Raw genomic sequence first — 13,665 nt, forward strand, 5'->3', positions numbered from 1 at the left:
CCCCCGCGCCGCGCCGTGCCGCGCCGTGCCGCTCCCTGCGAGGTGTCCGCCGAGGGGCCAGGGGCCGCCCGCGCCGCGATGTCGGAGGAGTCCCGAGTCGAGCGCTTCCTCTACATGATCTCCTGCTTCAGGACGCGGCTGAAGCGCGCCATCCGCGTGGACCCCGTGCTGGACTGGCTGCCGTCGCTGAGCGCCGAGGAGCGGGAGCGGGTGCGGGCGGCGGCGCTGCAGTGGGGCCAGGTGGAGGCGGCGGAGCTACTGCTGCGCGCCGTGGAGCGGCGGCCCCGCGACTGCTTCCCCGAGTTCCTGCTGGCGCTGGAGCGCGGCGGCTGCGGCCTGGCCGCCAGCTACGTGAACCCCAGCCTCAGCCAGCTGCCCTCGCCGGCGGAGGAGGCCGACAACGACCTGTGCGTGCACTTGGTGCAGCTGCTCCACGGCACGCTGGTGGATAACATGCGGACCATGCAGGTGGCCGAGAAGTGCCTGCAGATGGACATCTTCCAGGTGGAGGACCTGGAGCGGGTAAGTGGCCTGCCCACCTTGGCCTGGCAGGGCCCGGCCCCGGGAAGCGTCTGCCGCCTGCGTCCACAGACACTGGCCACCCCCAGGAGCTGTGGGGCAGAGAGGAAGCAGCAGTGATAAATGGTGTCGTAAGTGCAGAAATGGTGTCGTAAGTGCGGAAATGAAAGGCAGTTAAGGAAGGGGGCCAAGAATCCAAACTCTGGGGAGCAGAGAATTGGGACTCCAAGTACACAACAGAAAACTGTTTAGTGGTGGGCCAGGAGGACGGATGCCAGCGAAGAACCAGAGAAAGAAATTGTCTTGAACAGAGAGCTAGAATAAACCAGCATCTAAGTGGAAGGAACCCAATCAGCACTGCTGGTGCTTTCCACTTTGCCACTGAGCCCAGGCTAAGAAGACCATAAAGTGTTTTCTGGTCCCTGAACTGTACCGTGAGGTAGTGATGGCTCATAAAGTTCTAGAAAACACTTGAGTTAAAATAAAACAAGACCTGCTTCCCCTTTTCCCTCCTTTTGTGCCAGAAGTTCACAAAGGAATATAAAAGTTGACAGTGGACAGTGAAGCTGAGCAGAAACTCCACTTTGTCAAGAAAGAATAAGTGTTACTCTTCGGAGAAAACATTTGCCACTGTTTGCTCCATTTGGCCAAGAATGATATGCCCAGATTGATGTGAAACTTATGGGGAAACAAAAAAATGGGTGCCCTGAAACTTAGTGTTACAAGAATAAATGAAACTGAGATTTGCCATAGGGACAAGGGGAAAAATGGCAAACTAATGGTGGAACTACATCATATTTTCACTCCGAGCTTTTGCATCAGCTTTTTAGGTAGTTTGATGCTTTGTCTCAGCTGAATGACAGTCATATGCTTCATTTTATCAGATTGGTGGCTGTCAGGGAGCAGCAAGGGCCAGCTCCTCCCTAAGGGAAGGAGAGCCAAGAGTCAGCATGGTAGGGCAGCTGGCAGAGGTAGGGGCTTTGCCCACAGATTACCTGCCCCATTCCTAAATTGTTCCACACATTCTCTGGGCATTTTTTTGCTGCTGGTATTTCTGTTGAAGCCCTTCATTTCCCTTCACATCCTTGCCAGTTCCAACTCCACCGGTGCTTTGGCCTTAATGCCATCCCTGCATACCTGAACAGTGCTTCTATGTTCCTTTTTGGTTGCCTCTTCCTGCTTCCATTTCCCATATGCTTCCTTTTGGCTTTCAAGCCCCGTTCAGCCAAACTAGCCTGCTGCTATCCCTGCCCGTTTGCTTGCATATCAGGATGGATGGTTCCTGAAAACTGAGGAGGTTGTCCGTGAAGATTGAACACCTGCCCCAGGCTGCTTTGCTTTGGGACAGCCTCTTTGTTTCTTTTGTGATCATATGTCTAGTTCTGCTCAAGTCAGCCTTGGGACACTTTTCCATAGCTTCTTCCRGGGCAATATCTTTTCTAGAGGCTTAGTTATTGTACCTTCAAGTGGGAAGTGTGATGATAAAGCCAGTGTTTAAGAAGGAAAATGTTCCATTTTATGTATGAAGTCACATCACAGATTAAGTCTGAGGTCTGGTAAGCTGCATGTCTTCACTGTGCCCTTGGTCAAGATTGGCTATTTGCTAAATCAGTGTTAACAGTGTTTACTATTCCATAATAATAATTATTATTATATAATGGTTATTATTATAACTGTTGTTCAGTATGTTGTTCAATATGTTAATTGTTCAGTCTCTCAAATAAAATTTCAGATCTCTCAAGTTTTATATATCCTACCTGAAACCATATGTGATAAATATGAGGTTGGACAAAAAGTAAATTTCTTCTGATGAATAAAACTACTGGCAGGCCCACTATGTATTTCTATTTCTACCAGTGTTTTAAATGGTGACAGAGAAGTACTTTTGTACATATACTGTTCTTAGTAACTTATCTGAACCATTTCAAAATTATGTCTCGATTTTTTTTTTTTTTATTTTATTTTCACCAGATCCAGACTGTTACTGAAAGTCGTGGGAATAGAGATGGTGCAAGGGAGCTGCTAAGTAGAATAGTTCAGAAGAAGAACTGGTTCTCCCCTTTTTTGATTGCTTTGCGTAAAACCCAACATGAAGACCTTGCAGATGATTTAAGTGGAAATACAGGAGGTAATAATCTTATTTCACTAGTAGTAATGATTTTTTTTTTTTTTTTTTTTACTGTGACTTAGGAAACAGTACAGGGTTCTCGCTGTATTGATTTCACTGCATCACTGAGACTAATGCTTTCAGTTACCCAGGGCTTTCAAGATCAAGTTTCTTAACCTCTTACTTGGTATTCTTAAACACTAAAACTGTTATTAAACATCAGAATTCAAATATGTATATAATTATAATTAAACTGAATACTTACCTTTTGTTACCTGTTTGTTTTCAGCATGATATTATGATCATTAATTAAAAACATTCTGAATATTATTTTGAACAAACCAAACAAACTGCTTTCAGACTTCTCCTTCAGCTTGAGGATTAGTGTTTTCTTAATAGTACAGGTTTACAAATACATATAATGGGATAAGACAGTCACAAGTCCCTAGAGACATTGTATAAAATTGACTATAAATAATAGAAAAAACTAGTAAACAGATTATTTATAGAAATTAAAAGAAAGYAAAAGAACTACAGAATTTTGTCTAGTACTTCTTATTGCCGTACAGTGATTATTATGTTATAATATTATCCCGGTGCTTCCCTAGATTCTAAAACATGAAAAACAGAGCATTTGGGGGCTGCTTCTATCTCTCATTTAGCATATGTTTTGTAAGATTTCTGGGGACCAAAGCTTTTTACCAGACTTCCCATTTTGCATCTTCAGCCTTCTTGCTTGAGAAGCTCACCAGAACTATGTCTCTGTGGCATCCATGTAACTTTAGTTGTTGCATATGGGACTATGCATTCAGATTGGCATCAGAGGTGCATGAAGGTATCTCTTCCACTTGAGGACAGGAATCAACCAGATTCCTCTGCCACACACAAATAAGCAGCAGCCACATTTAAGTGTGCCTTTTCACTGTGGTTGAGTCTTCCAGTTTGCAGAACAGGACCAATCAGGTCAGAGCCTTAAAAAGTAACTCTGAGGGAAAGTCAGAGGCTGGGAGTAGTGCAGGAGCTACTGTGGTCCTAAACTTCATTTTATGTTGCAGCTTTATCAGGCTTAAGTTCTTGTGTTCTTTACTTTGCTATTGGTAAGATAAGCAAAGTATTAAATACTTAGCAAATGAGCAAATTATGAAAATTTTTTCCATACAAATTTTGCATTTCAGAATCTTCAGTAGGGTGCAGACCAGATAGGGTAAAACATAAGTAGTTTAATTCACTTGTTTGATGTAATGCTGAATGTATGTATTTATTCAAAGGTTTCTCAGTAATCTTTGGTAATGCAACCCCTAAAAGAAACTGTGCAGATTAACATGTAAAATGTAAATCATGTTAGTCTTACCAGAGTATAAGAAACTTTCCAGGTACACGATCCTGTACATGTGTAGATCATTGTAACATCCACTGATACAGTGACAAGGACAGGAAGCACTAAGAAAAGGCTCATTGGGTATCTTGTGAGGAAGAGAGTGTTGGTACATTTTATAACTCAGGTTTGAACCCTAGTGACTTGTTATAGTAAAATAAGTTGTCATTACCAGACTCCTATACATAGCAATTGAGAACTTTATAGAAAATTAATCTTGACATTAAAAAAATCTATTAATTTCTTTAAATTTAATTTCTAATTGCACRGTATTTGAATCCAAATTTGAAAAACCGTGGAATGCAGTTTTCCAGAGTTCTATGAAGTGTTTATAACTTGTTGAACAGCATTTTCACCTTTAGAGTGTGCCTGGTTTTACATGTCTCTAATAAAAATAGCACTAGAACAGAAGTCAAAAAGAAATAATTTTTGTATTTGAAATAATACAAAACAATGGAAGGAGGGAGAGCATTTTCAGAAAGCTCAAGTTTCCTGTTTTATGGGCAAGTATTAAAGCTTAAGATGAAGTCCTGCTGAGGTACATCCATTTATGAACTCACAGAACTGATGGAATTAAGAGAAGATACAACACATGATCAAGTCCACTAATTCAATTTTCAAATCTTCTTAGTGACAGCAAATATTAGAGATTAATGACAAACAACTTTATTTTGTAAATATTTATAAGAACACTGACAATCCAAACTACGATGTTTAAGTCAAGACCAAGGTCATAGGTCATGCCATTATGTGCTGACTTGAACATGTATGATGAATTCTGGTTAGTTCTGTTTTCTGTGCTGCATGCTAAAAAAAGTAAATGTTTTATAGTGCATTTCTATTTATTTTCTAGGCGTAGAAAATAGAGAAAATGGGATGAATAACAGGACAAATGAAGAAACAGAAGTCACAAGGCAACCGGGACATGCTATAGTTGAGGATTTCAAACAGCAAGAAAATACAAATGATAGTTTAGCCAGTGAGAGCGGTGTTTTGGAAAGATCTATTGGAGAGAATTCTGTAGCTTCAGGTAGGTCCAATAATTGGTGGTACCACTTAAACTTTAGTAACTGGAAGCAATTCAGTGGAAGTTCTGTAGAACATGTTTCTCGTTAGCTCCCATGTTGCTCAAATTCAGGAACATATGGTACCGCTGATGTGAAGGGAATGAATGGAACACATAAATCTTGATTTCTTGGAAGCAGTGAATACCATTTTTTCCTACAAATTAACAATAGTAGCAGTTTTAGGGGTCAGATATTCTAGTTTGCTCACTTCTGTTCAAAGGAGCTGCTCTAGGATGAGAAATTAATAATAAATATCATCATACTTGAACTAGTTAATCTGAAAGATATGAAAAAATCTTCACCTAAAATAAATACAAAGACCTGGTTCAGGTCAATTTGCTTGCACAGTACAGAAGACCTGGTTCAGGTCAACCAATTTGCTTGCACAGTACAGAATTAAGAGGACATGGCCAAAAAAGCTATGGCATGCTATGTGTAGTCTTCACGGAGATAATGTTCTGTTTACTCTGCTTGTAGTGATCATGTTTGACCTACTGTGGTCTGTTTGATCTTCTCACAATTGAGCAACGTTAGTGGTCTTCCCTTCCTCTTAAATAGTATTTTTAAACAACATTGTTTTTGTTTTTTTTTAATTTACTGTGTGAAGAAATGAATAATTTTCATGTGCATACTTCATTAGTATTATTAATTAAATACTAATATTAATACTCTGTTTCTGACCTACTCAAGGTAGGTTTGTACTAACCAATGAAAAATTTGGTTTACATTGGCAACTCCTCACAGCAGTGACAAAGTTTAAATCAAGAAGAATGTTTCTACACCAGTAAAACTGCATCTGTATCAAGATCCTCTGTTAATAGAGGGCTGATGTTCCTATCCTGGAAACATTTTTGTCTTTAGTCCTTTAATTGTCCAACAAGTACTTTTTTTGTTGTAAGGGTTATATTTACAGAGCATCAAATTAAACCTGTGTCACTACATATCACAAACTCAGAAGTACAGCTTTAAGAAATTGTTTGGGCCTGTTTATATGGATCTGCTTCTAAAATTGTGCCTTGGGAGTTGATTATGAGCAGCAGCAATTACAGATCTAACTGGGAACTGATGATTCAAACATATGCTATATGATTAAGGAACCATTCATATCTGTTACAAGTTCAGATGGAACTCAAACAATAGTTAAAACTGATCTAAATCCTGCCTGAAATGATTTTATTGGGCTTACTCAGCCAAAGAAGTGAGACAGCTAATGCTGCTCTTTTTTGTAAAACATGAATAAATCAAGAAGAATTTGGCTCTGAAATCTTCAGCCTTTCAATGTGCAACAGTAGATAGCTTATTTTTTCATTTAGCATATCAACAGCATATCACAGTGTTTGGTAGCAAGTAGTGAATTAACTACGGCAAAAATACCAACTTGATTTTCCTGGATTGGAACATAATTTGTCAGTCCAAAGAAGAGGTTCCAAATATTTAAGGATGATACAGAATGGATCAGACTGAACTATCCTCACTCTTAGTTAGGATCCTTTCAGTGCAAGGTTTAGGGTCTTAAATGCAGCCGCACTGAGAGTAATTTTTCATTGCTTTTAGCTAGRTCTCTTACAGGATGGTTGTCAGAGCTGCAGGTAACTAAAGCTATTTAGCTATTAACTAGCCAGCCTCAAGCTAGTTCCAGCCTGAAAGCTATGGTCTACTCAGCACAGATCTGTAGTCATATTAAACAGACAGTGTGTATGTCTACATTAGCAAGTTGTGTAGTTGAGCAGATCTGGACAGTGAAGTAGTCAGTCCAAAGATGTTTGTGTTCTGCTACATTTTGGTTGTTTGCTTCAGATTAACTTTAGTCTGTTGCTGTGGACTGCATGCCTGTGAGTGGCTGGAACACATCTCATTTAGTTTCAGCCAAGAGGAATTCATTTCATGTGGTCCAAAATATCTCACGAATCAAAGTACAATAAGTGGGGACAATTGACAGACTTGCTTTAAAAGTGTGATTCTGAGTTGAACTAAAACAGAAGTGTAGATGCAATGTAGCAAGGGCTGCCAGGAGACAGTGCTGCATTAACATGGCTATAGAGGAATTAGCTCACTTTCGGTCATCCAGGTAGTGAGCTGTGATCTGTATGCACTTGTACAAATGCAGAACTGTATTCAAGTCTTCTTCCAGTTCCAACCTCTCTCATGTATCTCTCATTAAACTGGAGTTTTAAACCAGATGGTAAGAATACAATTAGAGCCCAGATTCTACTTCCACATGGGCTGAGAACCCACCGAACTTGTAATTTGATGCTGTCAAGTGTCATCAGTTTTGCAGTACGCTCCCACCATTCCTCCATGTATTGAGAAAGACACAAATTTCAAGGAGAAAGAAGCTTTCTCAAATCACTTGAAATTACTGTGATTTGCATTGGATCTAAAGCCTCCTCTGGCTCTTTTACTGGAGTAGATAGGGCAGAGTAAGTCAGGGACAAGGTATAAGAGCAGTAGGGTCATACGGACAAAGTAGAAGTAGATGGTTTAGCCTAAGAGAAAACTAGAAAGAACCTGCACATAGAAAAAACAAAGAAAAACCTGCACACACAGAACCCAACATAAAAGCAGTAAGTTTGCAAAGGTCAGAAGTGGAATACTTGAATTAAGTTTAAGTTTCTGGTTACCTGTATGAATCACACTTTAAATAGCAGCTCTGTTTGTCAAGACCTGTTTCATAAAATGGAGCTGACTGGAACAAGTAATTATACTGTGAGAAAATTACAGATAGAAAGGTTCATGTACCCTATTTCTATCCTTCCTTGCCATCATACAGTCATGATTTTCAAGAATGTTTTGCCCCCTGCTGGTTCCAGTACAATCTGACAATGAATGTTTGGTTATTTATCTATGGTAAATGTAAGGTGATACCACTTGATTTTTTTTTATTTTTTTTAATGGAATTTTCAATAATGTCTCACAAAATGTGGCCCCTAATGCTTCCAATTAGAAAAATGCTGATTATTAGGATCAGTTTTACTAACTTGTTTATATTTTGATCTTTTGTCCATTTGTATTTTCCCAAGTTCAAAATTTATTCTATGACCTAATGTAGCACAGATCAGGAAAGGAGGACTTTTTATTATTAAAATGCACAAAAATCCATGTTATTTGCATTCCATTGTCTATATATTAATTTGTCAATGCAAACTGACTGGAATATCTCTCTGTGGAGAGCACTGCATTATAGTGTGCAAGTAGTACTGTAAGGGAAGACTGCTGAAATTGGTGAAAATAACTTATAATAACCTTTTTATCTTAACTGTTTTGGAAAGGTTTACCTCTTTTTTCTTTTTCTTTTAAAATAATTCAGGAACACTGCCACAGCTTATAAAGGAGAACATTTTACATTTAATTTCTCCCCTGATGTTCTATTGAGAGGTGATTTTGCAATACTGCAGATTGTAATTCAGATAATTATTTACAAAACACTGTGAAAGCATATATTCACTGCTGCATGTATAATCTTTCAATAGGTCATTTTAGATGGGAGATCACACAGAACAGATGCATAGAATTTTAATTTTATTCCCTCCTTCCTATCCATGTGGATTCCTAGAAAGTGAAAACGAGATGTCAATGTCATTTTCATACCTGGAATTCTCACTAATGTTACTTAATAGTTTGTCACAGGTCTCTGAACGCATCTTATAATTGGTAATGTTTTCTTCGGTTCTCAGGTCAATTCTGTCTTTTAATGGTGTATTAGATATATATAAAAGCTAGATATAAAATTACAGAGGAATTTTATATAAAATAGACTCCTAATACATTTTTTTAAGTGCCTTTCTGTTGATTGCACTGATTTCTAGGAGATTAGCCTTTTAATTTAGGTGCTTGAAGTCTTTAAATACCCCTCCCCATCGTAACACTTCCCATGGATGGTTGTAATTTATAGTTGGACCAGTTTTTGAGGTCTGTATGGAATAAATGAGGAAACTTGTAGGACACGAACACAGATATTTGCATCACTTTTCATGATTATGTCAGTAAAAAGAAAAAATTAGCACTTAAAGTTGAACAAATTTCTGACTCCTAATAGCAGCTAAGGTAGCTTGGTATGGAACTTATATTTCAGTTGTCTATATTATACTTATTCTGTGAGCTAGCAGTTTCATTTCCATTAGTCTTTCATCTTCCGAGGAGACCAAAACTTGTATAAAGGAAAGTCAAAGCTTCAGATCTTTGAACACAGATGGCTAAATTCCCGCCTCGCTTACCAAGACACTGTAGGACATACTTCAGGAGTACACCATTCTCAGAGTTAAGTGACTGTAAGTTCTCTTTAGTTCTGAACTTTCATTCATAGGGTCTATTTTACTGTATGAATTATTTGTTGGGGGCAGTAAGTTATATGGCTATGGACAGCAATGGAATATTCACTGGAAAAGCTATGAAAAAACTTGATAGGCCACAAGTTACATGAGCTAGTTAGGCAAAACAGGGATGAACGCTATTATTCTGATTTCCTATATGCGCTATGAGCTCCGTTGCAGAATGCTACAGATAAGCTGACAGACAGTGCAGGATGAGTCTGTTTGGAGCAGATCTTTTCCAGGAGAACTCTGTATCTCTTCAGATGTTAAAATGTCTGAGTTGTTGGAAAATCTAACTATGTAAATTGCATTGTTGGGATAGAAAACAAAATCAGTGTAATATATTTATTGCCCAGCAGAGGGAGAGCTTAACATTAGAATATCGGTAACACACTTGCCAGATTTCTGTGGTAGTATCCAAATCCAAGTATCCAAGTGGGTGTAATGTGATTGTCAGTTTCTGCTTTTACTCGCAAAAAGCTTGAAAGATTTAATAATTCCTTTCTGTTTTTATTTACCTGAGAACTGTGACTTGCTCTTTTTTGTTATGCGAAGAAACCTGTTTTTAAAAAAACAGTTCTGGTTTTGATTTTAACCTGTTACAGATACAACCCCCGTGGCTTACAGGGAGTAAAAGAGAATGTTTGTCTTTAATATGCGCTGTGAGTCCAATAGAACTGCATGCTTTTCCTTTTTGCTTTTCCATCCCCTTCTGAAAAGATACAGAAAAATAGGACTAGAAAGAATCATGCAGGTGGTCATGTCCTGACCATTGCTTTCAGGCAAACACACAAGAGATGCATGACCACACTAAATCATGACATTGCCTTACCTCTGCTATGTTTTGGATTTTTAATTCCTTTTTTTTTTTATAAGAGAGCAAATTACATTGTTCAGTTTTATCTTTATCTAAGAAAAAGTTTAATAAATGAAATTATACCAGAGCAATCCCTGCCAGGCACTTGTCTACCCTATTGTAAGACCTTTAGATGAAGAAGATTCTGCAAAGATCCTTAAGTTAAATTTTATTAGCTTTAAATTGAGCCGATTTTTTTTTCCTTATTTTTTCTACAGTCCCTGTAAAAACAGTTAGGGCCTGTTGTCCTCTCAGCAGCCTTTTATGATTAGAGGAAGACTATGTTCTATTGTCCTTTCCTCCTGGCTTCTTTCTTTTACTCCCTTTTGCTTTAAACTAGCCCAGATCTTTTAACGTACATGTCATGTTTTCTAAACCTCTTTTTGTTTTAATTGTTTCTTGCTTTTTGAAGGTTTAGTGCCTAGAACAGGACAAAATATTCCAAATAAGAACATTTAACAAATCAGAGTAATTCTCTCCTTTGTCTATTAGCACACCTTTTAACGCACCCTGGAAAAAGTTTTGCTCTTTTTTGTAATGATGTCACACTACTGATGTGCATTTAGTCGGTGACCTGAAATTCACCATAGCGCTTTCTGTCATACAACTGCCTTGATCACAGGCCACCTCTACAGTGTAAGCTCAGTTTGAATTTGGATATTGTTCTCATGGCTGCCCATAACCCATCCCACTTTTGTCTTCCACATAATTCTTAAGTGGGTCCTTTCTTCTGTTATCAGGCTCACAGATAACATGAAAACGTTGAGTAGAACTGAGTCTAGGACTTACCTCCTCTTTAGGCTCGCCTGACATGCCTCCTACTTGGCCAGTGAACTTTTAATAGCAATGCTTTCAGTAAGATGAATGACATGAGAGGAATATGCTTTCTTGTGGTACTAAACACTCAGCTTACAAATCTTACAGGCTAAGATGAAAGCTTTGGGAATCTAGAGTACATTTGGAAATGATTGTTTTAATGACCATGTTTTATGAACATACTAACTAAAGAACTTTACCAGAGGTTTCTGGCATAATTTATTACTTCCAGGATTGAAGACTTGGTATGTACACTTAAACTTCCTAGATTCCATTATTACTTCTGTTATTCCACTCCAAAATGAAACTCCTTTGTTTAATTACCTTTGCATCTGCATTCTGCAGGCATATGATCTTAAAATTATCAAGGAAAAAAGCTGTGCAGGGTAGCACTGGTATTGCCCCTTCCAATTTAAATAAAAGTCAAGCTGGGACCTGGCTCTGTTTAGAGCATATTAAACAGATTCCACTATGGAATATTTCTCAGATTTTTTGAAAGAACCTCTATTTGGCTTATCTTTCTTYATTCAGCCTATGAATCAGCAACAACTTACTTCCTGCAAGGCTGGAGACTAAAACAGCTGTAATTACTGCCTGAAGATATAAATTTTTTTGCCGGGGTATAATTAAAGGCACTTAAAGACAGGTTGCATTTCCCTGTTTTTCCCTATTTTTGGACTGTAATTACAGCCATTTCTTATTTCTGATATCAAGTTGCAGCTACTAGCATCTATTAACACCGCTTTTGTCTGATATGGTTCAGACCTGTGGTTCAAAAACACTGCAGTAAGGAATCTGCTAGTAATAGTAGCAGGTAGTACAGAAACAGTTGCCTCACTTTTGTTCACACTCCTCACAATCCTTGACATAGTAAGAAAATATGCTGGAGTAATGCAGAATATGTAATGTATAATCAGGGCTAGGCTCTGGCTGCAAGCTGCCTAACTTAGATCAGACTTGCAATTATTTAGGGAGAGGGTGAGACAGACAGTTTTGTTATTTGTATAGCAAATCTACTATACTGTATTTGGATATATTTTTTAATATATGCTATCATCTCCTACTTATATGTATATTTGTTTGTGTTTTTCATTCAGAGTCTGATGTCTCAGTAGGAGATGGAAGTGTCAGTAATGTGAATGAAAACTTGGAACAGAGCAGCAGCACAACCAGTGATTCAGGTATGTTTCCCTTCTGTTATTTAGCAATTGCAAAATAAGCTCTGGAGGGGTAAGCCCTCTGTGAATGGGCTAGAGCAAAAACCAAAGATTTCTACTGTGAACTCTAGGAACAGTTTTTAGGTGCAAGACTTCCTCTTACTTTGCTGGAAAATAGATGCCATTTTTATAAGTCTGGACTTAACTCCCAGCCCCAAAAGAGTTAATTTATTGGGATCTTCTGAATAGGTCTCCAGACATTGCCATCATACAAATGGTCAATGATACAGAATAATAGAATCGTGTAGGTTAGAAGGGACTTCCAGAGGTCATCTAGCCCAATCCCCTGTACAGATTCATAATACTGCAATGTATAAGTGCTTCTTCTCCTTTCAGAGAGGAGCTAGACTGTGCCTGGCCCCTGCATAGGGGAAGTGAGAGGGATTAGGCCATGCTTTGGAGGCATCTAAGGATGAGGAGAAGCATTTCCGAGGTACTTGCAGAACCATGTGAATGTCCATGTTGGGCCCAAGTAATTTCGTAGAACTATTTGTAAAAGTGTTTAGCAACCTAATCAATGGGAATTACTATCCAAAGACATTTGCAAATCTGTTTTTTAAACATATCTGCAAGTTGAACAAAATGTTGTGCTAAACTAAAGATCAGACTGTGTTTACACAATACTTCGTAGACAGATATGATCTTGCTCTGTATATAGTCTTGAGCCCAAGCAAATACTGCTGTTCTAAAAGACATTYCAGATTTTATCCCCCTTTTTTCTTTTCTTAATCTCAGACCTCAGGCCAAACTAATTTCAGCTGTCAACCATGTASAGTTGAAGCATGCCCTGTATTTGCCTACAAAGAGTTCAAGAAGAACAAATTGCCTTTTGGAATCTGGCCTTAATAAAGTTTTTTCTAGGACTGTGTCTTGCGCAGGGGCTAGGAGCAATCTGGGTAGCTTATGGGCCAGCTCTGTCTGGTAAAGCTATTAGATCAGTAAAGTCAATGTAGTGATAAATGCTTTAAAGTAGTTTCAGCCTTGTTTAATATTAAAATTCATCCATTTTACAAATACACAGAAAATTCAGAGTATCTTGAATCTAAATTGCCTTCTTGTAGATAGGGTTTTAGTATATGCATTGTTAGCTCTGAGGAATATGCTTTGCACTGCTATGTCAACTGAAGTGACTTATCAGTCATGTTAAGATCTTTTCCTCTCTGGGTCACATGAAATGTCAGGGCAGAGAAACTTCTCTGTTCTGTGTATAGTCACAGTGAATCAGTTGTTCAGACCGTTACAGACTACGGGTATGTGGTAACACAAATACATATGGCCTGATCATTAAAGTCACTGAAAAACCTCCCATTAAGCAACTTGGACATTGGCTACGTCCAGAAGTTCCATAGAAAAGATAAGTCACTAAAGTTATGTGAACAGTGCAGAATAGATTTTTTT

The 13,665-nt window shown here is 38.5% G+C and overlaps 1 protein-coding gene across 2 annotated transcripts in view; it reads left to right on the forward strand.

Annotated features, from left to right (window-relative positions):
- The first annotated feature begins 6 nt into the window (after window positions 1–6).
- IFIH1 (interferon induced with helicase C domain 1) overlaps window positions 7–13,665 on the forward strand; it is a 30,217-nt gene continuing 16,558 nt past the window's right edge. Inside the window, exons 1-4 of one of the 2 annotated variants that reach the window (XM_026078081.1) lie at window positions 7–522; window positions 2,491–2,647; window positions 4,855–5,031; window positions 12,148–12,231. In XM_026078081.1, coding sequence (XP_025933866.1) covers window positions 79–522; window positions 2,491–2,647; window positions 4,855–5,031; window positions 12,148–12,231 — 862 coding nt within the window. In that variant the 5' untranslated portion in view covers window positions 7–78. The remainder of the gene's footprint in view (window positions 523–2,490; window positions 2,648–4,854; window positions 5,032–12,147; window positions 12,232–13,665) is intronic. The other variant, XM_026078082.1, reaches the window with a different exon arrangement.

This window comes from Apteryx rowi, unplaced genomic scaffold (genome assembly GCF_003343035.1).
Source record: "Apteryx rowi isolate R43461 unplaced genomic scaffold, aptRow1 scaffold_47, whole genome shotgun sequence".
In the NCBI taxonomy this organism is placed as follows: Eukaryota; Metazoa; Chordata; class Aves; order Apterygiformes; family Apterygidae; genus Apteryx; species Apteryx rowi.